This window comes from Pygocentrus nattereri, chromosome 27 (genome assembly GCF_015220715.1).
Source record: "Pygocentrus nattereri isolate fPygNat1 chromosome 27, fPygNat1.pri, whole genome shotgun sequence".
Taxonomy (NCBI): Eukaryota; Metazoa; Chordata; class Actinopteri; order Characiformes; family Serrasalmidae; genus Pygocentrus; species Pygocentrus nattereri.
This window is the reverse complement of record NC_051237.1, coordinates 9,173,359-9,198,735: the sequence shown is the minus strand read 5'-3', so window position 1 is coordinate 9,198,735 and position 25,377 is coordinate 9,173,359. Positions and strand designations below refer to the sequence as shown.

The following is a 25,377-nucleotide window of genomic DNA, read 5'->3' as shown; positions in this document are numbered from 1 at the left end:
AATGACACAAATTACTCAACAACTACATATAATATCAAAACATAATATCAACATTTTCAGTATTTAGTGTGTTGCCTTAATTACAGCTTCTATTATTCTCGGGAAAGTTTTTGGGAGAAATATTTTTCAACATCTCCAAAATTTAAGCTCCAGTCTCAGAAGTTGGTTTAATTTTCTGCTTCTCATGATCCAAATAATCCCAAACACATTCAGTGATGTTGAGGTTTTAACTATTTTGGGCTTCTATGTTCAAATTACATTTTCTTTTTTTGTTTTCCTTTTCTCCATAATGGCTTCTTGCCAGCTACATATCCTTTCAGACCCATACCATTAAGTTGTCTTCTCACAGTGGAAGGATGGACAGAATCACGGAAGACCGAAAGATTTTGCAGATCTGAAGCAAGTGTGGAGCTTGATTTTCTCCTCTCTCTCAAAGATGAAAGCTTCATCTTTCATCTTTATTTATCTGATGGTGACAGTTTTGATGGTCTATCAGGTCCTGCACAGTTAGAAGTTCCATTTTCTCTTTATCTTTAAAAACATTGAACTCCAGTTCTGAAAACTTTGAAACCACATCCCCCTTCGTTATATAAGTGGACTTACATCTAATCTCTCCTAAAATAGGTATTAAAAAATTAACAACTAGCACATCATGGCCATTTAGTCTGGAAACTGAATAAGGATGGTCTCTGTTTTTTGCACAGTACTGTACTTTTCAGTTTTGCATTTCAAATGTATGAATAAACTGCAACAAAGAAATCTCTTAAATACATCACTTACATCTTGTAACAGCAGCTTCGAGACTTAGAGAATGCAAAATCTGTCATGTGCTAAGAGTGCTCCCTGATGGTCGTGTGTGGTATTGTATAGAATCAGCATTGAGATACTGTATGTGTATTCCATTCAGCTAGCAACATGTGTTATTGGTGGTAGGGTCAAAACAATCTGTTTCTGTGTTACAGTATCCAGTGCAATTTTGCAATTTTCCTTCCGTCCAAGGACATAAGCAGAATATTAGGAATTTCTGAGGAATCTGAAACTGAAACACTTCTGGGAATATACTGTGTTATATTTGCTCGCAGATCAAACTGGACGGAACTCCACTACAGACGTGCTCGCCCACAGGGTCAAGGCTAAAAGCAGAGAAAAAGGAGCAAAAAAGGCAGTGGCCATCAGGGGCCGAAAGCTCAGACCACCCATGCCTCAACTCGGCATCAAACCAAGGGGTTGGGAGGAACATGGGAACATAAAAAGTTCAACGCATCACACGTAAGAAGAGTAACTATACGCAGGAATGTAAATGTATTCCATTTGATTTCCAACTCACTTCAGATGGCAAATATTATTACAGTGGCTCCATGGACAGCAGCCACTTTCTGGCAGAAAACAGTTTCATGTATCTTATTATGTGGTGGTATGAAAGGGAAAATTGCAATCATCTGGGTCCCACTTGGCATGCTCCACCTACTGCGAAACACATCATTTCGTCTGATATCAGATTTTTTTTTCCTCCTGGGTTTGACTGGCATCCTGCTTGGATCCGAACCATTTGGGGCCGGGGCCTCTTTCGGCATGAAACTGGAGCAGGATGATGGCGATGAAATTCACACTCTAACAGTTTACAGGAAAGAGCACAGGGGTAAAAAGGAGGATCCAATGTGACCAATTAATCCGACAATATGGATCAAAAAGAATAAATGTAACAGTATCTAAATCCAAAATGACTCTTCCTCCACCCTCAGAAAGGGGAAAGGAACAGGCTCCATGGTGCGAGCGTGAGCAGGGGAATTTTGGCGCTAACCTTTAGCTTTGTGAACGCTGACACCCACGGCTTTTCTTTCGCATGAGAGAGCTGAAACAACACGGCAGCACCAAGCGCTTCCATATGTGACCTGAGCACAAAGCTCAGCTGCGCTCCCAGACTGAGAGCCACAGCCAGCACACTGCTGCTGCTTCTGCTATCTATGGGGCATACAGGCAACATACATGACAGCCATATGGGGTCCTTTAAAGCCCTCAGATACCTGTCAGTCATACCAGGTCCATCCTGCAACACCTGGTTCTAAACTGCCAGCCTAACAGAAATGTGTAGATGTTTGTTTGTTTTTTGTCACTGGTACAGACAAACGGTGGTCACTTTTTTTGTGAGGTTTGATAAGTTGCAGTCAAAATGCACTAGCAAACAGTAAAATCAAAACAAAAGAAAAACAAGCTGAAAACTATACCATAACACAACTTGAGCTTCGAAATACAGCAAAAATGTAGCATCACAAAACTTCACAAAGATTTCACAATACATGATATTACATGATATTTATTTTTTCTGATAAGTTGGAACAAAGTAGACCCACATTTTAAAAATGCTAGCAAAATTAAGAATCCAATGATTTGTATTAAACATTATTGTGCAGCACTAAATCCAATTAAGCAGAAACAATTATTTGCAATTAAACATGCAGTTGAGAAGTATTATTTTACTACTGACATATTTTGAAGCAATTTATCATGATAATGATACATACTGACACACTGCCCAGCCCAAACTACAACTATACTATTACTACAAGAAAAATGTGTAACATGATGGAATAATGAGTATTTCTAAACTCTTAGGAAGCATGCAGTTGGTCAGCATTCTAGACATAACATCATATCGTCTACTCTTAATGTTAGCACTCTTTAAAGAAAAACCTGTATTTCTAAAGCAGTACCTTCACAAGAAAAGATAACTTTACCTAGCATTATCTGTCATTATAACAGATAAAATAATCATAATAAATAAAATCTTGAAAGATCTGCTTTTCAAAATTTCTATTGGACCATATGAGATAAAACATTCCCACAAGGTAAAGGACAGCAAAAATAAATACTAAAAAAAAGGAATTACATGGTTTTCTTATGGCAATGGCAATTTGCTGGTACATTTTCAAGTGCTAGTGTGTGGGAGGTTGCATTGCATTTCATGCAATGTTCATACCTTTAAAATAAGAATTATCAGAAAAATCTTTAATGATTTAATGATGTTGGCCATTCTTCTGAAAGCAATTAAAGTTATTCATGTCATTGTACATTATCATTAAACGTTCTAAATAATTTGTGGTCACACACAGACCAAAAACTCAATGTATTAATTGAATCATTGTGTTGGGAGTTGCCATTTTCATAGTTTACTATTTTGTTTCTTAACTGCTTTATTATGAGCCATGAAACTCTCTCGGTCAATGTCCAATAATGCCTTACAGACTAGCTGTTACTTGCAACTCAGCTTTCTGGTAATTACAAAATATTTAAGGTCCATCACAAGTTTAAAACAGAAGAACATTTAAAAAAATGTCAGTGAATCACCAGCCGCTCTCAGTGGAGACCTCGTAGCTAATGGTCCAGAAATATGCCAGACAGAAGCCACACATACTCACTCACACATGCATACACACACACACACACACACGCACACACACACACACACACACACACATGCACACACACGCACACACACACACACACACACATACAGAAAGAAACAAAGAAAGAAACAACTTCCTTGACCGCGTGAACCTCTAACGTTATTTGTGGCGGATTCCAGGGCGGGTAAGTCTAAGTGCGAAACTGTATGACTGAGAGCCATTTGCGGTTCACTAACAGTAATTACCACTACGATATCACGTCGGCCCCTCAGCATCCCCCTGCATTAAGAACAGCAGCTCCTCGGCCATGTTTCCACTGCGGCCCATTAAGGGGTTTGCAAAGCTCGACTGAGCGAGACCGATTTCTGCATCCTGGACCCAGCTAGTGGGCCGCACTGCTCTGACCCAATGCCAGCCTTCCTGAGGCCCGACCCATCCGGGCACACAAGACCCTCACTCACCTGAAACGGTTCTTTTTATTACTTTTTTATTTTTACAAATGTAACTGATACTAATCTCCTGATGGAAATCAGAGGGAGAGGCTGCTAACACCATGTCAGCCACAACTCCAAGCTCCACTGGCTTTGGCCACACACTGCCTATAGGGACACTTAATGCCAAGAAACATGGCTACACAAAAGCTATGTGGTGATTTAGCCTGTAATCCCACTTACAAATTACATCCCCTAACCAGAAAAGTTTACTCCACATCTCAGATGTCCAGTTTCTGTGTTCTAAAGATGCTCTTTTTCCTTTCACTTGTTGTTCTAGATTGTTCAAGTAGATTATCTTATATTTTAACTTCCTCAAGAAATATGTCTTGAAAAATTAATGACTTGTACTTAAAGGACATTTTTGACTGGAGACTAAGTAAATGAATGTTATTCTCTGACTTTTGTACAGTACTGTACACACAATAAAAATAACAGATATCGGCACTGGCTCACAATTGTCATCTCTACCAAGAATCACTTCTATATATATAATTTACATATTAATTAGTTATCACACATACAGTAGCAGTTACTGAATAATAAGTCTTAAAATGAAATCTTCCCCTTCATCTATAACAGGGGTGTCAAATCATATTAAAAAATCTCAACAAATAATATTTTTTTAGATTAATTTTGTGCTATAACCAGAATTGTCTATTGTTTATTTGGAATGCGCAAAAATGTCAGCAGTAAAATGTAGGCATTTTTAGTAGACCTTTAAAATATTACATGAATACTTGTGTATTTTGTATGTTCAAAATTGAAATGTCCACAGTTGCTCTGTCTTTTAAACCTATATATTTGCTTGAACTAGACACCTGGCATCCATTCTTTGCTGCAAGTTCATTAATGCTTGGGCTGAATTTCTGAGCTGCTGAGCTGAAATGCAGCTTGTGTTTAGTGATGTGACTGGTGTGGAATTGTGTAGAATTATGTGGAATTCAGGTGTACAGCACACATGTTGCAGTGCATGCTGGGGGCTGTAGTGCAGTGCATTGTGAAACGGGTTAATATTAATACAAAATTAAAACACCTTTGGCTGACCTGGATAGAATTGTATCGCTGGCCTGATGCTGCCCATGGCACTGATGTCGCCCGCAGGCCTTGTTTTTGACACGAGTTCTAGAAATATACACATTGGCCATTACAGTATTTTCCTCTCAGTGCAATAGACGTTAAAAAGATGGGATGTCCTCACTCCAGCCAGTGCTCATACGTGTCATACTGAATGTTTCGTCTTAATTCTCTCTCCACTGAAAGACGCCAAATTTAGCTGGGCTATTTTCTCAAATCGGAGACCGTTTGAAATGTTACACCGATGATCTCCGATGTTTTAGTGGGAAAATATGTGGATGTCTGGGATGCTGACTCTGCCAGGATCTCCTGATGCACTGTCCACTGGATTAGCGGCATATCTCTCTTCAATGTCACCCACTCCCAGCAGCTCTCAGGAACGACAAGCCTGCTCTTTCATACTGATTATATTGCCCAGTAAGCACTGGAGCCGTGTTTATGGCGGCCAGTGACTAGTGGCTAATCTGATTGACATTGGACAATGCACACTAAGGAGAGAGTGATCTCTGACCAACCATCGGACATGAACCTAGACACAAACTCACACTACTCATATTCATTACAGCAAAGATGGAGCGGAAATGAAAAGATCATTGCATTAAATCTGCTAAATGGAGTCACACAGAGTGATATAAGACAACACCCATAGCTTGAGAGAATGGGCTTTCTCAAGGAGTCAAAAGTTCAGATGGGTCACAACCCCGAGACCACAGACTCATAGCAACAGTGGTCACACTCTACGCAGAAGTAATCTCCATGCTTGTTAAACAGCGGTCTTGATTTTGCTTGTCTGCAATGCATGAAATTAGGTTATAAACCATAAATGAGCCATTTTCAGGATTCCTTTTGTCATTAGGCAGAAGCTGGGCCTTCACAAATAAACTCTATTAATCATATGATCTATTATTAGTAAAAATCTACACACTTTAAACACTGCCATTGACCCAACACAACCTACTGCATGAATTCTGCTGACCTGAGAGTTTAATGAGGGTTAACTAAACAGTCCCGAAAGCATATAAAACCTGCCCTTGTTAGATCCTTGCAGCTGAGCACAGTGAACATAAAGGATCACACATAGGTCATGAACACAGGCCAGTATGGCAGCTGCCAATAAGACATAAGCTAAATTAAAGCGTTTAGTCCTCTGCTCCAATCAAACCCACAGCTGTGTTATGCACTGTTCCTTCAAACTAGAAATATCCATTAGAACATAAAACAGAGAGGACACAATACAGAAATGCAGCCATGCTCTTGAACCTGGTCAGTCTGAACTCTAAAGGCAAGCATGTGACCCTGAGGGCACAGGAAGGTCATTGGATGACGCTCTGATTCCGCATTTGCCCAGAAGCCCCCATAAAATAATGAGATAAAAATACAGTAAACTCCAACTAAAACAGGGACACACAGAGAATATATGCTAATTCACTTCAGGATGAAGCATATTACTGGAAATGCACCGTATTACATCTCAGTACACTGTGTCAACTAGCACTACTGTGTTATTTGAATAATCACACTAAATACACCGTTAACAATAACACTACACATGTAGCTAATTAAAGCACCTCTTTCCCTTCAGCAGAGCTGCCATAATGCTAAAACTAATCAGCCACAATTACCCTTTAAGAAAAAACTCTTTAAGAGTAGTGCTTTAAAGTTCTGAGAAGCACCTGGAGATGCTGGAGATGAATGTAAGGGTACAGTTGTATGTAAAAGTTTAGGCACCCCTGGTCAAATGACATGTTCTGTTGATTTTCTAAATGAAAATAAGTTATCACATCCACTACAGGGAGCACACATCTGCACATTTTAGTGTTCAATTGCTGAATTTTAGTGTTTATTTGCTGAATTGAACACTGGGGGAAAACAAAATGGTCTGTGCAAAAGTTATGGTACACTTTATATTTTATGCTGTATTTTTTCCATTAAAATCTGTGCACTCATTTGCAAAACTGAGGCTTATTTTCATGTGTAACATACTTCATAACATCACTCATTGCGCTAAACAGACAGTTGCGTTCTACATTAGATGGAGCATTTTATTTGATTGATCTAATAAGGCAACAAATTTGCATTTAAAATGAACTTCAAATTTTTTTTTTTTTATATATTTACCCACTAAAGAGCTAGAAGAGTAATAATAACAAATAACTAAGTACCAGAAATTTGTGTTTTAGATGTTATATGTAACCCACACAGTGTGAGCTTCAGGTATTACAAATGTAAAAAAATAATAATAATAATAAAACAATTTCAAAAAAATATTGGTCATCTGCACATTTGGCTAAAAAATCCAAACCACCCATAAAAATTTCTGATCAGTGCATCCCTGGAAACTACTATGGACGATGACAGGATGGGACTGTTTGGACTGATGGAATAATGAGATCTGATAATATAAGATATATAATAAGACAGTCCACAAAAACAAGCATGCACATACAAATAAAATTAATGTTTATGAGTGTGAGGAACTGCATGTGAACTCACAAATGTGCTCTCTGCAGTTTGAGGGGTCAAATAACAGAAATAGCAATGAAACTGCAATGAAGGAGGGTTTATATACAATATTATATTGAGACCATGGTCAGCACACAAATACAGCAATTAAACAGATAAATGAGAAACATCCTGAGCACAGTCTGTGTTCTCTCACCTCTTCTCAACACAAACCATTCTCAAAATATGCTGAGTTTTTACACTGTGCAGACTGGAACAAGCTTCAAACTATGTATGTCCACATTTAAAATAAATAAATAAATAAAAACCTTAACAGTAAAAAGCTGCTGAGAAAAAGATCCAAACAGCCTGCAACTTGGCTAATGTCCATCACTGCCCTTGGGAGATGTTCAAACATGTACAAATGAGTGCAGCAAATAAAGGCATAACTGGCGGAAGGTGACCACTGCTTAGCACGAGAGTCACTTTAGATATTACTGCACTTAATGAGCGTGAGAGCCTTTAATGTCTCAGAGCATGCTAGCACCTGGCTTTCCCTGGAACGAGCCCAGACAGAGAGAGAGAGAGAGAGAGAGAGAGAGAGAGAGAGAGAGAGAGAATTGTAGGCCAAAACATACAGCTCTGTTTGGGTTCACCAATCAGCGAACAGACTGAACAAACAGTGCTGAATGTAGCAGGTGGAGAAGTGATACATTCAATTATCCCTCTCTCTCTCTCTCTCTCTCTCTCTCCCACGTATACATACATAGTGTCTTTATCTCCTTCTTCCTGTCTCTTTACCTGTCTTTTTCACTTTCTCTCTATCTCTCTTTCTTTTTCTATTTCACTCCCTCTTTCTCTTTCCCATTATCACTCCCATTTCTTCCTTCCTATCTCTCACTCCATCTCTCTCTCTTTCTTGTGCTCTCTATCACTATCCCATTGTCTCTCCTTCTTTCCACTTGTTTCTCTTTTACTCTCTTTATCTCTCACTTCCTCTCTTTACCTGCACTCTCTCTCTCTCTCTCTCTCTTTTCTGGATGTGTCTGTGGGGCAGGGTCAGACAGACAGTACTGTCGCTCTAGCCAGCTGTGATACTCTAGCATCTGGACCAAAGCAGATAGGAGGAAAAAACAAACAAGCTGCAGTGATCGTGAGCATCGCTAAGGGCAACGGCCAATCAAAGGCTTGTCAGCGGTTGCACTTGCTGAATAAATGACCCGCCTTGACAGGAAATTCCGCCAGCAATTTTAATTCTGATCAGGCTTCAAGGAAGTGGGAAGAATAAAAACACATCAATTATAATGACAGGAAGTCTCCAATCACATGGCAAGCAGCTGTTGCCAACGCAAGGATCAAGGAGCCATGAGAAGATGGCGGGGCTTCTGGTGCGAAAGGCAGGACGGAAAAGAAAGAGAGAGAGACGAGGGGGAATCAGGTCTACTGCAGGAGGATGCAGTTCATAAAACTCCTACTTTCAGTGCATTGCTTGCAGATTAAACCTTTCAGAAAGCAACCTTGCTTTACATTATGTCTCCTGACAATGTTATGCAAAAAAATGTTATTGCCAACAAGCCAGTGCTTGTTAAGGGGTACCACCCATATGGAGATGTTTAAGGCACTTTTTTCAAACCATCTGTGTTTTATACCAGGCCTGGCTCCCGAGTCTGGAGGATGCAATCAAATTAGCTGAGCGCTATGTGTGCTTCGATTTAACAAGGTCATAAATTTGAATTGAAATATGATACTCTAAATATGATTGGCTTCAGATGCATAAATCGAGCAAACGTTTAACCAGAAGAGGAGCAGAATAGAGCAGACTGGTGGAAATTGATGTCTGAATGCTAACTGCTATATTGTGATGGACAATGAAGATATCAGGCCTGGGTTTCTGTAGTGCAAACCACACCTACTCTAAAAAGGCTGAATAATCCTCCATTATACTTTACCTACAGGCCAAAGTGGTTTTGACTAGGCACTTTCATATTTCATAAATCAATCAAGCTTTATGAACACAAGTGGTCCTCTTTTATAGAGTGCTTGACACTATTTTAGCGCTTACTATTCGGATCACATTATACTAGCATATCATGCCAGCCGTACTGAGTGTGTCACAATTTAAATAATGAGATCTGCTAAAAATACAGTAAACTCCAACTAAACAGGGATACATGTAGAATTTATGCTAATTCACTGCATGACAAAGCATACCATTTAAAAAGTCCACTGTATTATCTCAGTACACTGTGACAACTTACACTACTGTTAGCGTTACTGTGCTCTATCAGCCCTATGCAGTTACTAACAACACTACACACTAATTACAGCACCTCTTAGCCTTCAGCAGAGCTACCTTAATGCTAATCAGCCACAATTACCCTTTACGAAAGAACTCTTTAAGAGTAGTGCTTTAAAGTTATGAAAAGCAGCTGGAGATCTGAATGGAAATGTACAGTTGTAGGCAAAAGTTTGGGCGCCCCTGGTCAAACGACATGTTTTGTTGAGTTTCTAAGTGAGAATAAGTGGCCACATCCTCTACAGGGAGCACATGTCTGCACATTTTAGCGCACAATTGCTGTTGATTTGCTGAGTTTTACACTGGGGAAGAAAAAAAATGGCACATTTTATATGTTGTATTTTTTCCATTATCTTGAACTCTGCACTAAAATTCGCACAACTGTGTAATTTTCAACATAACATGTAATTTTAAAAATGCCAAAGGGACACAGCATACCTATACATAACTGGCTAATCAGCCAGCTGTCTCTTATATTTGATGCAGCATTTATTGGATTTATGTTATATGAATAGGCAACAAATTTTCATTTCAAATTAATTTTTTTTTATTTTTATTTACAAATCTGCAAATTTGGCTCTAAAGACATCAGAATCAGCTATACAAATTCCTGATTGGTGCATCCCTAGAAACTAGATAAAGAAATGCATAAATTATGAAAAGTGTTTTTAAATATATCTGTATAATAACTGTATAATAAGTGTAACTACTGTAAACCTTGATACATTTTAAGTTAAACCATTTGAGAAAATCTGATGTCTCAAATGAATGAAGTTTTTTTCTAGTTGCTTGAAATTAGAGCTGAATACACAAAATATTTTAAGTTTAACAGACAAAAGTGCAACAAACTATGTCACACAAACTTGAGTCCAAGTCCAAGTAATTACGACGATATATATTTATTTGTTGGCATGATTCTGACTACTAAGCAGAGACAAAACACATTCTTCAACAGCTAAAACTTGTAAAGTGCATCCAAACTTATATTTAACCTACATATAAAATTTGAAAGTGTTTATGCGAAAACACCAAAGAGAGAAGGAAAAAAGCTAATAAACACAAATCATCTAACTCCCTAGGAATTCTGCTCCATACTCTCTTATTGCTTGATTAAGTTCTTCTTACATAAAATAGTACACTTCAATTTTAAACCAGACAGTGCAAACAAGATGGCTGGATTAAGTTATAGCAATTAATTGCGAAAAATTAAGTAATTAAACTTGATTATTTACCCCCAAATAATGTCAGGGCTTTCAGTGATGTGACTGTGTAATAACTGTATATAACACACCCCTCAGTCTCGTCTGGGGGCCTCTCATCTGACATCTGGCTGGTTCTTTTTTCTGTTATGTATGAATTCTAAGGCCATTTGTGGTTTTGGGGGCTTATTTTAGGAGAAGCCTGGCACGTCAGGCACTTTTATTTATCTACTCAAAACCAAACTGTGTACTACACTCTTAAAAAAAATCGTTTTTCAAGGGTTCTTATGTAAAGGAAGTGCTTATATATATCTACAACTGTAACAATTCAAAGAACCACTTTAATGCATAAATTGCTCTTTGTATAGTTGAATGATTCTGTAGGATGAAAAATCTGTTGTTCTTTAACAAACCTTTTTAAAAATAATACTTTATAGGACCCAAAAGGGCTCTGCTAATGTTAAATGTCAAAGAACCATTTTTTGGTACCATATAGAACCATTTCTGCTAGGACTTTATATAAGCAGAGCTTTGTAGATTCAAGATATTTGTTATATAGTACTAAAATTCAAATCAAATCTTGACCCCAGAATCAAAATTCATATCAAACCCGAAACATCTGTCTAGTTATATCACGAGTATGAGGGCCTTAACTGATACACAGCACACGAGATGCTCTCTGCAGAAACGTAAAAGTAAAGCGGTGACCCTCCGCACGAGATGGAGACACAATTCCAGGTGATGTCCTGATGATAGAAGCCATCTTGAATTACCCCGGCCTGCATCCACTTAACGGCCGCCTCAATGCCCTCACTGTTCTGTACTGCAGGCAGAGCCACTGATGGGCGGGCATCTCTTTTCAAAGAAGCATTCCCCTGGCTTTCCTCTCAGGAAATGGAGGCCACTGCTGGTCAAATGAATCTTAATCTGACCAGGTTTGAGCTCCTCGATGAAACCAGACAGCCAAAATGACAGCCCACCTGACAGCGATGAAAATCAAAAGCGCTTCCCTCAGCAGACACTTTTAATTTCAAGAGCTGCACAAAGCTGTTTTACCATGAAGTCTTTACACGTGCTCAATCAAACGCAGATATAAGTTAATCTCTGGTTTACTCTACTTTAGAAACTACAGCTACTAACACATTTTCACATTAATAGTGGATGACATCAGTTAAGGAGCAAAATAAAACCAGTAATAATCCACTCGGCCAGAAGCAAACCTAACAGCGTTAGGCTGTAATACAATGTCCATGTATAAAGAGCATATAAATAAACAAAACCTGTACCTTCAGACTGATGAGCTGCTAGAGGAGTCTGTGTCTCTTTAGAGTAAGAGACCACCTCTCTGGGCAAAAAGTCCACCTGGGTTATCTTTGATGCCCCCAGCCTGTGCATCCTGCGCCTGTAATACAAATAAAACACACACACACACACACACACACACACACACACACACACACACACACACACACACATATACACACAAAAACCGATTGTGGAGTCCATTCGAAACACCTGATGCTGTCCCAAACTCTCATTTAAAAGGAAATGCCAAGGAAATGTTCAGCAATTTCTTTGCAAACAAATACAATAACACTTAATTAGTTTCACCTACCATAAAAACTGACAGCCTGAATTTACGTGATCGTTTCCACATTAATAAAATATCATATTAACATAAGTACTGCAAACAGTAAGTAACCTGAAAGTCAACATTGTAGTGATGTATTATGTCAACAAAGTTACAAATTATCAAACGCAAAACAATTTTTTTCCCATAATTTCAAAATGCCAGCTACAATTACGCTCTCTACTAAATTCCATAGGAAATGGACCAACAGAAATGACCCAAAATGATGCAGAATATAATCTTGTTAAATTAAAGCTTTACCAAATACAATTTTTTTGTTAAAACTTCAATAGCATTACTGAGTCCAGAGAAAAGGGTGCTAACACAAGCCGAGTGTGTGCTGCTGTAATTCACCCTGTAAAGCTTGAAATAATATTTTAAAAGTCAGAGTTTTTGGGTCAGATTGGAGTGGGAGTTTTGACCACGTCATACACCTTTATGTATTAATGTCACATGCACAGGCTCAAAAAGAAGGACTGGCTCAGTGTTTAGTGTAATGTAAATCATCATTACAGTGCTGAAGACATGATGACTCCAGATAATTTACTTACATCCTTCACCAAGTTTTAACTGAGCTCTCTTTGAACACTTACTTACAGTCATCGGAAACACAAACTACACCCACACACACACACACACACACACAGACACACACATCCTCTAAGCCGCTCATCCTTGGGTTGTGGGTGGGTGGGCGTTCTAGGCAGACAGCATGTTCTATGCAATTACAAATTTCCACCAGATAATTCTCCAAATCCACAAATCATACATAGTGTAGGTTTAACTTACATTGAAGAATGTTTTTTTCCCAGTCTTTTTTGGATATACAAGATATTGTTCTGAAAGTGATATTTTTAATTAATGTGGAAATGATGCTCACATCTGAAACAATTAATTCTATGTATTACTTTTCACAGTGTATATAACAGGAAAAAACTTGATGCTGCACTCCTGCAGCACTGTGACTGGGATTAGTGAATACTGCGTATTTAAACAGAAGACCAACAAAAACTACAGTAATTCTAATTCTAGTGCTCATGTGTTGCACTCTGAGTGTTCCCTGCACCTGTACCAGCAGGGTACATCAATCAATGCCATACACAGCCCCTGGCAAACAGCTGGAGAGTAACCAGCTGAAAGCACTTAAACCTGACAAACTTAAAAAGATGGAAAATGAGAAGGAGGGGGGGCAAGTAAAAGACAGACAAAGAAAAAGAAATGAAAGGTCAGACAGGGAAAAGGCAAGACACACATTGAGTACTGACTGTGAGTGACGGAAAAGAGAGAGAGAGAGAGAGAGAGAGAGAGAGAGAGAGAGAGAGAGAGAGAGAGAGAGAGAGAGAGAAGGAAGAGAAAGCAACAAAGAAAAACAGTGTGACAAACAAACTCAGAAAGTCAGAGAAAGAAAAGAGAGAGAGAGAGAGAGAGAGAGAAGGAAGAGAAAGCAACAAAGAAAAACAGTGTGACAAACAAACTCAGAAAGTCAGAGAAAGAAAAAAATATATTCAAAGTAAGGGGAACAGAGAGAGAAGAGAGAAAGAAGAAGAGAAAGAAAGAAAAGAGAGGGAAAGAATGAGAAAGCAAAAGCAACAGAGAAAGAAGAGTAAGAGAGACAGAGAGAAAAAGAGACAGAGAGAGAGAGAGAGAGAGAGAGTGAGAGAGAGCAAAAGAAAGGAAAGAAAGAATGTAAAGAAAGAGAGAGAGAGAGAGAGAGAGAGAGAGAGAGGGAGGGAGGGAGAATAAAAGAGGGCGAAAGAGAGAAAGAATGAGAGAAAGAGATAGCAAGAGAAGCAAAGAAAGACAGAGAGACAGAGAAAGAGAGAGAGAAAGTGAGACAGCAAAAGTGTGAGAAACAGCAAGCAAAAGAGAGACAGAGACAAAATGAGAGGCTATGACAAAAGAGAAACAGATGGGCTAAGAGAGGTGTAGAGGGAAAGAAAGAGGAGGGAGGAAGTACCCGAGCTCAGAGTCAGCCTGCAGCTGCAGAACAGAAGGGTCAGTGTCCCACTGCAGGGTCCTGGAGGGGGCAGCAGGGGGCGCCAGGAGGCCAGGAGGAGAGAACATGCATGATTAGCCTCGCCAATAACACACACCCACAAACACACACACATACACAAGACCACATGCAGGAGAACAGTGAGGCACAGAAATAGTCACATCAGCCCACACAGGAACACCGTCCAAATCACCAACACCGTCCAAATCACCAACAGAGAGGAGTCGCGTGTTTGTTCACATATTTACGGTATTCATGTAGGATCTACAGGATGGTTTTCAGGTCTATGACAATGACTGCAGGGTTATGGAAACTTCCAGCAAGATGTGGCTCATATAGTTCTGTTTAACAATACAACAGTATTGACAGCATGATGTAAATAATATACATTAAATGAAAACATGATTGCAATGATAAAGTAAACATAAATGCTGAGTAATACTGAAATGTACACCCACAGCCATATGGACAGTTCTCTGTTTTGCTACATGAATATGATTACAGAAATAAAAGTCACAATAAAAGGACAAAAAAGACAAAATGCAGAGGCTATCATCTTTCATTTTATTGTCATTCCTGAAAGATGAACATACATGTATACAGATGCACTCATGGGAAGGTGAGGTAAAGTGCACATATATGAATGAGAAAGTTTCATATATGACTACAGGAAGAATATGTGTACACATATATACATACACAGTTATGTGCAATTGTGCAAAAGTCTTAGGCTCTGTGTTACTAGGGTAAATTCCCCCACTTAAAACTTAAGACAACATTTTTGATAATGCGAATTATAATTTTTAAGAAATTGCAGCTTTTGCAATTTGAAACTTGCACTCTCTTAAATTTCGATATAAAAACAATACATTTTTAGCCCTAATTTAAACAACTTAATCAACACTAAAATGAGAATGAACACAAAAATGATAGACAAAAGTCCAATACTGACAGCACGTATCCTCAATACCTACACTCCTAAAGAAGGGGAATTCCACCAAATTTTTTAAATACTTATAATTATATTAATATTTAAACATTTCAGATATCAGATAAGTCATTCAGAGTGGTTTGATGTGAAATCCAGATGTCTGTAGAAATCAATTAATGCCACAGAAAGCTATATTACAACTACACAGCCTGATTTCTGGGATTCCTGTTTTACAACAGGTTTTCAATATGGTTTGGGCCATCTTTAAAAAATATATATTCTTGCTTAGAGGTACATGCAGGGTGTTGTAAGGCAAAATAGTCAACCCCCCCAAAAAAAACCATATGTTGGATTCATCAACAAAATTACATGGTTTTGGATAGTAAATGAAATGGCTATATTTGTGTTGTAAGCATTATGACCTCTGGTTCCTATCACCTCTGTAAAGAAATCTTGAAATCAGTGTGTTTCCCCCACAATGAACTATTTCACATCAAACAACTCTGAATGACACTGTTTACATCTCTTAACCCCTTTCTAACCCAGGCGTTTTACATACTAAGTCTTATTATTTAGTAACTACAGGAACTTCCATGCAAACTGGAGTTATTCTTAGGTTACAATAAACATACAATAAAACTTTGAGGCCTCCAGTGGGCCCTGGCCATTTAAGGGGTCACACTCACAAAAATCTTTTTTAAACATGATTCTTTAGGGTAGCAAAAGCTCAAAGAACCCTTTTTAAGAATGTGATTTGGTTAATAAATCTGTCGATAAACTATATTGTGTGTTCTTGTTAGATTTGAAGTCTATGTAATGACTGGAATGAATTAAGACATCTATGTTTTACTGAATTTATGTTTGCATTTGTATATATTCTAGTTTTATAGGGTGTTTTTACTGATTAATACACACTGCTGATATAAATAGTTTTAGATAATTTAATTGGGTGCCTAAGATTTTTGCACAATACTGTATGTATATCCCAAGCTGTGATTAAGCGGTGTCTGCTTACACAGTCATATGGAAAAGTTTGGGCGCCCCGGGCAAATTACGTTTGGTTGATTTTTTTAAGAAAATAAATACACATCCTCTACAGAGAACACAGTTCTGTATATTTTTATAAACAATTACTGTTTACTTGCTGAATTTTAAACGCCTATGTGGCCTGTGCAAAAGTCACATTTTATAATTTATGTTTTATTTTTTCCAATATGTGAAGCTGTGACAAATCAACTTGGCAACTAAAATGTGCAGAACAATGCCACATTTAAGTCTGTTCCCTGTAAAGGATGTGTTAACCTATTTTTACTTAGGAAATCAACAAAACATGCAATTTCATGGTGAGTGTTCAAACTTTAACATATGACTCTATGTCCTTCAAGCATTTTAGCCTAACTTGGACAACACACCTGCTAGTGGTCGACCATACAGGGACAAGTTTTGAAAGGGTAGTGTTGACCTTGTAAACTTTTGAGTAACCTTCAGTACAAGTCATGAGCATGCCTATTATTCCTTCACTAAAAGTGGGCACAGTCAAAAGGAAGTGTCAAACTGACACGCTGTTTTACTAGGAGGATGACACTTTAAAAAACTGGATTGTCATTCACGTTACGCTAAATGGCTCCAGTCTAACCATGCAAGAGGAATCGCTGAAGTCAAGGCTGGAGGTATCAGCAGGCATCAGGCAGTCACCCTGGGGGACACACTAAACTGCTCTGCTTTTCTTTTATCTGCCACTGCGATATCGTGAGCCGCAATGTTTGCACAGCAAAAGCAACCTGACGTTTACATTCTCATACTTTCTGCCCTTCAGATACATACCTCTCATTGGCTGTGTCTGATTTGTACTTACTAATGCCACCTGACCTAAGAGAGGATGAGAGTGATTTGGAGTAAGGGTGGGAAATCTGGCATTACTTGACATTTTCATAATATGTAATATGTATCATGATATTTAGATTTTCTGAGGCGAAAATATACTATTTAAGAAAAAATATAGAAAAAATCTATTAGCTGGTAAAACTAAATGAATAAAATAAAGCAAAATAGGCTGACATCCAAACTTGTTCTTGTGCAGTTTATACCATTATTATACAATGGTGGTCACTGTTCACAGGCTCTCTATAAACATGTATAAGTTGCCATTTGTCATGTTGTCCACCCTTAAGTTGGAGAAGGGTAAATAATGGACTGCCAAGAAGCCAACACAGAGGACCACGAGGTAAATATGGCCAGAAAGAATTCTTGGTCCACCTGATGACATTTACATTCACAGTGATAGTTTTATATATTCATTATCATCACCTATACTCTACACAGTATACTTCTATACATATATATCTTGTAAAAAACATAGTTTTTATTTTGTTTCTATATTTATTTCATATACATATATATACAAACGCATAGAACTGTGCACAACCCCTCCCCATTCTATTCCGTGTCATTTGTTTACATTGTGTGTTTGCACTGAGATGGAGTTGCTCTTAATCTCATTGTACTGTGTATAGTGACAATAAAGGCATTCTATTCTATTCTATTCTATTCTATTCATTCATTTCTGGCCCACCACAACATTACATTTTAGGGCCCCAGTTCTGAATGTTTTAGCCTTCCACTAAAGTGGCTTTTAAATCCTGTCCTTCAACACAGTAGTAGTGCGCAGGAAACATGCCCCCTGCAGAGAACAGATGACAGGGCCAAGCACGGCCATCATGTGTCCCTCTATGCAGCAAGCCTGTATTATACAAGCTTAATTACAGACCTGTCTGCTGTACAAGCAGGCCCGAACCACATCAGCTCTCACCTTACCACATAGCCCCAGCTCACTCTAACCCTTCAGTGAACTGTACATCTACATACACTGATTAACAGAGCTCTAAGATGTTCTTTAACCTTTAGAAGTTATCTTGCTCAGAGTTTAGAAAGAAGTGTAGAATGTTTGTTAAAGGTATGTGATTTGCTATGTCATATAATTTATGATACACGGCAGTTCAAAAGTGTGGAATCAATGCTGTCAATAATATAAAATCAATTGGCTTCAGATAAAAGCAAAGGTAATTTAAATTCCAGTCAAAATGGCCTTAAAATTATTCATTTTAGTATTCGAAAAAAAAGCAAAGAAAATTACACAAAAGCCTCAAAACGACATAAGTCTTTCAGTATTGAATGTGTCCACTCTTGGTGTTTATTTTAGCAGCTATTCTTTTCAGGAGACTTGCTTTCAGTTTTTTTTAAGAAATCTGCAGGGATATTTTTCCACACCCTCCAAAGTTCAGTCTTAGATGTTGGTTGCATTACCTGCTTCTTGACTCGTTAGTCCTTAAAACCTTTCTCCATATCTCAGATGTCCAGTTTCACTTTTGCTCTAATGAAAATGCTCTTTTTCTCAGTAACAACTTCACGATAGCTACACATCCTTTCAGAGCCATAGCACTGAATTGTCCTCTCACAGTGGAAAGATGGACAGAAACACCTGTGGACTTTTTCAGATCTGAAGCAAGAGTGGATCTGGATTTTCTCTCTCTCAAAGATGAAAACTTTACATACTGTTTATCTGATGGGAACAGTTTTACTGCTCTACCAGTCTTGCACGGTTGTTAGGAGTGCCCTTTTGTCCTGTTTTAATCATTTTTCAACTCCTCAGAAATATCTCCTGAAAAATGCACAACTTGTACTTAATGGCTTTTTTGACTGGAAATTTAATGCATTGAAGGGTGGTCTCTGACTTTTGCACAGAATAGTAAAAGTATAAAATGAGTGCAGTTCACAAGTATCAAATAATTAGTAGCAAACTGGAAGAAAAAAGGAAATTTTAGATGTGTTTAAAAGGCTGAACAGAGCTGTGCAGTATTTATGCATGTTATAAACACGCTTTCTAACATCAAGAGTTTAATTATAATTATTGAAACAAATCAGAATGTAAATGTTTCAAGTGATTAAAAATCAAGATCAATGACTTGAAAATAATATTGTAAATAAATAATTCTTGTATTATTTAAGAATTGCTCATTTCTTGTCAATATTGAAATACAGAGTAAAACATCTTAAATACTCTACAGCTCTAGGCTTTATTTATATCTCCATTTTACAAGTTATTATTATACAGTATATAAAATGACAAAAGAGCGTAATGTCAGGTGATTCCAAACTTTTGAACAGTAGGATAACTACCTATGCAATTAATGATGTTACTGTATGTAAACAGTACAGCAAAACAACACAAATTACCACAGACTTCTAAAGGTTAATATCGTGCTGTTATGACTGAGATTTCCTCTGGTTTCTTACTGCAGGATGCTCTCTGCATTATTATCAATACTCGTCTGCTTAAGCAGTTTGAAGCCCAGCATCTGCAGTCAGATAGGTCATTCTGCATTCTGAAGCCTTATTGTCCCTCTCTTATTATGTCCTCATTAGACCAACTCTAGGTGTCCTTAGTGTCAACTAACAGTTGAGGAGATACAACATCTGAATGACAGAAACAACAACTACTGGACACACATTCAAAAACATTAACACTGGTTCTTACCTATATCTGTTGATGCAATTCAGAAAGACAGACAGTTAAAAGAGTCAGTTAACAGAAAGTTTGAACAACATTATTTTTAAACTAGTGTTGATAATCTTTCAGAGAGCATCCTGGATGCTTTCTTCTGTTTGAAATACAAACTCACTGCTCTCTCTTTCATAATTCTAATACAATATCATGAAATTACTTTTCTGAGTGTCATGAAATTAGATGAGGTATTAGCATGGAAATTCTACGCACTGATAAACCAAATGACAATATTGTTTTTTTTAATGTAATATTAAACTATCATTTACCTATGACTTAGTGATGTAGCTCCACACAGCATGATGTCTGTATGGGTTAGAAACATACCTGCCCGCAGTGGCACCATCCACTGAGTCCTGACTGCCCGTCTCACTCGGTGTGCTCATTGACTTTGAAGGGGACATTTGCGTTGGGACTAAAACACATGAAATAATTTTTATGCAAAAGTTTGAATATCCCCAATCAAAGTGCAGGTTTCAATGATTTCCTAAGTGAAAATATGCTAACTCCTCCTCTAAGGAGTAAACTTAAATATTTTCAGCAAATACATTCTATCAACCCCTTAAAAACCCACAGCTATTACATGCTAAGACTTATTATTCAGTAACTACAGGTGCTTCAGAGCAAACTGGCTGAGCTATTCTTAGGTTATAGAAGTGTGTAACTAAACTTTTGCCATTTAAGGGGTTTAACATAATAGAAAAAAACAAAACATCAAATATAAATCAAATCTCTTTCACAGGCAACATTTTATGTTTCATTCTTTTCCAATATGCAAAATTCAGCAAACAAACAGTAATTATGCATAAAAATGTGCAGATGTGTTCTCTGTACAGGATGTATTCATTTTTTTTCACTTCAAAATCAACAAAACATGTGATTTGACAAGGGCGTCCAAGCAACTACAAACGACTTTAACATCAAACATCAGTTCTCTTTTAAATGATCTGAAGTTCTTAAATAATATCAAATGTGTTTGATGCCATGCCATGCATATATTATGGCCAGGATTCAAGCGAAAATAATCATTGCTTTTCAAGGGATGCCAATTTTCAACTATGCTTTGTAATTCACCATTGGACAAATTTTAACTTTGATTGGACAAGAAAACTTCCCAAAATATACTATATATTATGTCAACATTTCAAAAAATCAGAACACATTACTAAACTAATCACCTATGCTTTAATGTCAAATGCTTAATAGTTTTGAGAGTGCCTGCCAAGAGCACTTGTAGTTTAGAGGAAGATCTCTCCACCAGGGGGCACTAGAGTCGTCAGGCTGTCCAAGAGCTGTAATGACTAACCTAATTACAAGCACCACATCTGCAAGCCACTAAATCCAATCCTACACATTTTTGCCTTTGCCATAGCAAACGAATTGCCAGTCTGTGGTGTTTCAGGGTGAACTCTTAACTTAAGCCTTAAAAGCCCATCTGCCATTATGCGGATGATCTCTGAACATCCAAATTCTGAAACTGACAGGCTTAACATCGTGGTGAGCCGCTATTGACTTCAAACTAAATAAGTTAAAAAAGCAAGCAAAGCACAGCTAAACTGCAGAACTGTTTTAGTCCAGGCCAACTCCCATCTGTAGCTTGCAAACGTTAATATTTGTTGAAATGTGTCTTGACTAGAGAACAGGGTCGACTGCAGGCTGGTCCCATGCAGTGCTTCTGTGCAGATTGTTGTCGTGGGCTGCATGTGGAGGACTAGGCACTGTGGAGTAAGTTGTGAGAAGAAATGCAGAACGACTGCTCAGTGAGGACTGTATCGTACCTAACGGCGGCTCAGGGGAGATTCCAATACTCTGGAGAAGTGCCTCGGTTTCACGACGCTTACGGTCCAAATCAGAGTCTTCAGGAGCAATCTCTGCTTTCTGCTGCGTTTCTGACTGTGGATGGAGACAGACATACACACTTTATTAAAAAAAAATGGCATAGCTCTTCACCAGCTAAACCAGCATATGCTGTATTTTGCATGCTGATATGCTGGTCAACCACCCTGACCATGCTGGGTGACCAGCTAAACAAACACCAGACCAGCATAAACAAGCTTACACCAGCAAGGAAGTAATGCCGGTCTATGTTGTTTTTTCTTAGCAGGCAATATATATTTACTTTGCCACAACTTAAAGTGTTCAGAGTACACTGAGATTTTAATTGTCCTTACCTCTTTCTTCTTCTTCTCCTCCTCCTTTCTCTTTTTCTCCTCCCTGATTTGAGCTAGACGCTGTTTTTTGCGCTCCAGCTCAGCTTTTAGGTCACTCTTGTCAGCCATTTTCTCCTGTTGTGTTAACAAGGGAGCCACAGCACAGAAGGAGTTTAGCATAGCTTGCCTCCTCATTTATACTACTCTGAAAATGGATTTCCAGACTGAAAGACACCAATATTTACATGCTAATGCTTAAGCATTTTTGTTTCCTGTTTCCCATGCACTGATTCTAATACAGTGGTTTCAAATCTTTGGCGTGTGACTGAGAGGACTCCGTTTCACACCAAACAAAGCAGATTTAAAGGGGAACTCCACCAATATTTCAAACGCTTTGCCTAATTAAATGGTTAACATGTCAACAAAATCCTTCCAAGTGGTTTGGTGTAAAATGCTTTGTTCTAAAGAAACAAACCAGACATCTGAGGAGAGTAGATCTCTAAAAGCTCCCTCCCAGAAAGGTATTTCATGAAGTGGTTATGAATACAATGTCCGGTGTCTGAGCCATTGTTTCAGATGTCTTGGGGTAAAGTTTTAGTCTAAAACATATTCTAATCCATTTATTTTAATCCATTCATGGTGGAGGGATACATGAAGAGTGTTCTAAGGCAAAATGGTCCTCAAAGAAACATTTTTTTAAGAGTGACCATTTACCGATATTAATGATACATTTAAAAAAAACTCAGAAGACGTGTGTAGGTTCACTGGTGGTTTTGGATAGTAAATATAACGGCTATGTTTGCGTTGTAGATTGGAACTCCTGGTTCCTATCACCACCGCTGTAAAGAAATAAGATTTGGAAAGTTTCTCTGCAAACCAATCTGAATTTATCCATCCATCCATCCATCCATCCATCCATTTTCTAAGCCGTTTCTCCGTCAGGGTCGCGGGAATCTGAATTTATATCTCAAACCATTCAATTGCACAGAATTCTTGGAAGATTGGTGGAAGATTCCCCTTTAAGTACAGTTATTTACCCAGTAGGAGGACGACACAGCACATCTGCAGGGGTTTAAAATAGCACAAAATAACTCTGCTTTCACTACAGCACTGACAAAAGCTAGAAATGACTGCTGCCAAAGTTGCTGTGTCAGGAGCACAGCAGCAATACATCAGATGAAAAAGGCCCGGTAACGACATAAACAGGCCTAACATTCAAATGAAAAGAAGTCAGAATAGGCAGTATAGAAAAGCAAAAGAAATACAGAGTCAATAAATATAACCATTTTTTTTCCCACTGGAATTTCCTGGAATGAACAAATGTGAATGAATGGAATGGGAATAAAAATGGAGGCTAATTTCACATTTAAGCCTTTAATACATGACCCTACACGCCTTCATCAAGCCTCGAAGACTACAGAGCTACAGACAACAGAATCTGAAATAAATATGATAAATTATGATCAATAATATTAATTCTAATGACATATTATTGCATGAACGGCCTATAAGGATGGCCAATTGCTAACAGTGGGTAGCCCATGGAGCTAAGCACGCATGACGTCATGCTCCATATGTGAATAGGAGGACACCGACCTGCACCAACCGCAGAAACGATACCGACAAAACAGGGACATACATGAGGGCCACATACATGAAAACACTCGATCAGGCCACATTATGAAGCAGGCACTCAGAATCCGTGTCTCGGCTTACCTGATGCCCGTATGGATGCTGCCCACTCTAAAGATGCTGTATCACTCCTTCCTACCGCGCGCAGTCTGGCATCCGCAGTAATGATAACGCTGATTTAAAACATGCCTGCGCACATCTGTCTAGCTGCAGATGCCTTACGACTAGATGGCAACCAGCTTTAATGTGCATTCAAATTGATCCATTTTTCATATGTACGCCTCTTTCTGTTCCGCCGCTCCAGATTGAAGTCAGTCAGGAGGAAACAGCACCTCTCCGGTAACGCATGCTGTCAAACGAGCAACGAGCTGTAGAAGCGCAGGAGTCTGTCACAGCACCGCCATCTAGCGGAACTCGATGGCAGGGACAGTAAGCTTCATCAGCCCCCATTCTCAGGTAAATGTTATTGTTACTTCAGTGCTTAATGACTCGAATAAAAGTAAAGTTAGAAATAAATTAATTAATTACTTAATTCATTAATTTAAAGATTTGAGGACAAACATACCAGATCAAAATGTTCTGAATATTTAAGGGGGAATTCCACCTATTTTTGTCCAAAATTGTGCAAAATGAAATTGTTAAGATAAGATAAATAAAGTCTGTCAGAGTGGTTTGATTTAAAATGATCTGTTTGAAAGAAATATATCTCAAGCCAGAATTGTTCACAGTAGTGGTGGTAAGAACCAGATATCTGAAGCATTCAATGACTCTGAAATCTACCTTATATATATATATATATATATATATATATATATATATATATATATATATATATATATATATATATATATGTGTGTGTGTGTGTGTGTGTGTGTGTGTGTGTGTGTGTGTGTGTATTATACATACATACATTTTTTAATATATAAATGGCACAGAGGTCCATTTATGGAGATCTAGGGCAAACTAGTAGACAAAGTTTTTTTCACTATTTTACCACAGGACTACAATATTATAGACCCAGAAGATGTTACATACTCAGAGCAAATGTGCACCACACAAGTCATTTTGAATTGTTAATAAAATGGCTATATTTGTGCTGTAAACATTGTAAACCCTGGCTCCTCTCGCAATCATTGCAAATAAAATGGGTAAATTTCTCTACAATGAACCACTTCACATAAAACCACTCTGAATGACTGTTTACATATCAATAATTGGATTATGCAGAAATTTTGAAAAATTGGTGGAATTTCCCTGTAAGTATGAGTTACTTACAGAACTACCACAGAGGTACATCCAGCCTCTAACAGCATGGGAACTGCTGTTTAGTGCTTTTCTTCACTTTTTCTGTCCTTTTGGTCTAAAACAAAACAATAAAGCTTTAAATATAGTTGTGTGACTAATCGCAAAGTACAGATACTGTCACCAGTGTTACTTATTGAAATCCAAGGCTTATTACATACTGAAACATATTAAAGTACAAAATATAAAAAAAAAAATATTCCCAAAAGAAAACATATTTTGGATTTACTGCTTTATTTTACCATTATCAACATTACATACGAAAA

The 25,377-nt window shown here is 38.0% G+C and overlaps 1 protein-coding gene across 6 annotated transcripts in view; it reads right to left on the bottom strand.

The window, feature by feature from the left end:
- LOC108425945 (cytoplasmic dynein 1 intermediate chain 1) overlaps positions 1 to 24,176 on the bottom strand; it is a 78,660-nt gene extending 54,484 nt beyond the window's left edge. Inside the window, exons 1-8 of one of the 6 annotated variants that reach the window (XM_017695041.2) lie at positions 23,894 to 24,176; positions 22,199 to 22,312; positions 21,806 to 21,920; positions 20,355 to 20,442; positions 20,001 to 20,006; positions 17,291 to 17,335; positions 14,497 to 14,556; positions 12,196 to 12,311 (exon numbers count right to left, since the gene is read on the bottom strand). In XM_017695041.2, coding sequence (XP_017550530.2) covers positions 12,196 to 12,311; positions 14,497 to 14,556; positions 17,291 to 17,335; positions 20,001 to 20,006; positions 20,355 to 20,442; positions 21,806 to 21,920; positions 22,199 to 22,306 — 538 coding nt within the window. In that variant the 5' untranslated portion in view covers positions 22,307 to 22,312; positions 23,894 to 24,176. The remainder of the gene's footprint in view (positions 1 to 12,195; positions 12,312 to 14,496; positions 14,557 to 17,290; positions 17,336 to 20,000; positions 20,007 to 20,354; positions 20,443 to 21,805; positions 21,921 to 22,198; positions 22,313 to 23,893) is intronic. The other 5 variants (XM_037535432.1, XM_017695049.2, XM_017695067.2 and 2 more) reach the window with 5 other exon arrangements.
- Between the last annotated feature and the right edge of the window lie 1,201 nt (positions 24,177 to 25,377).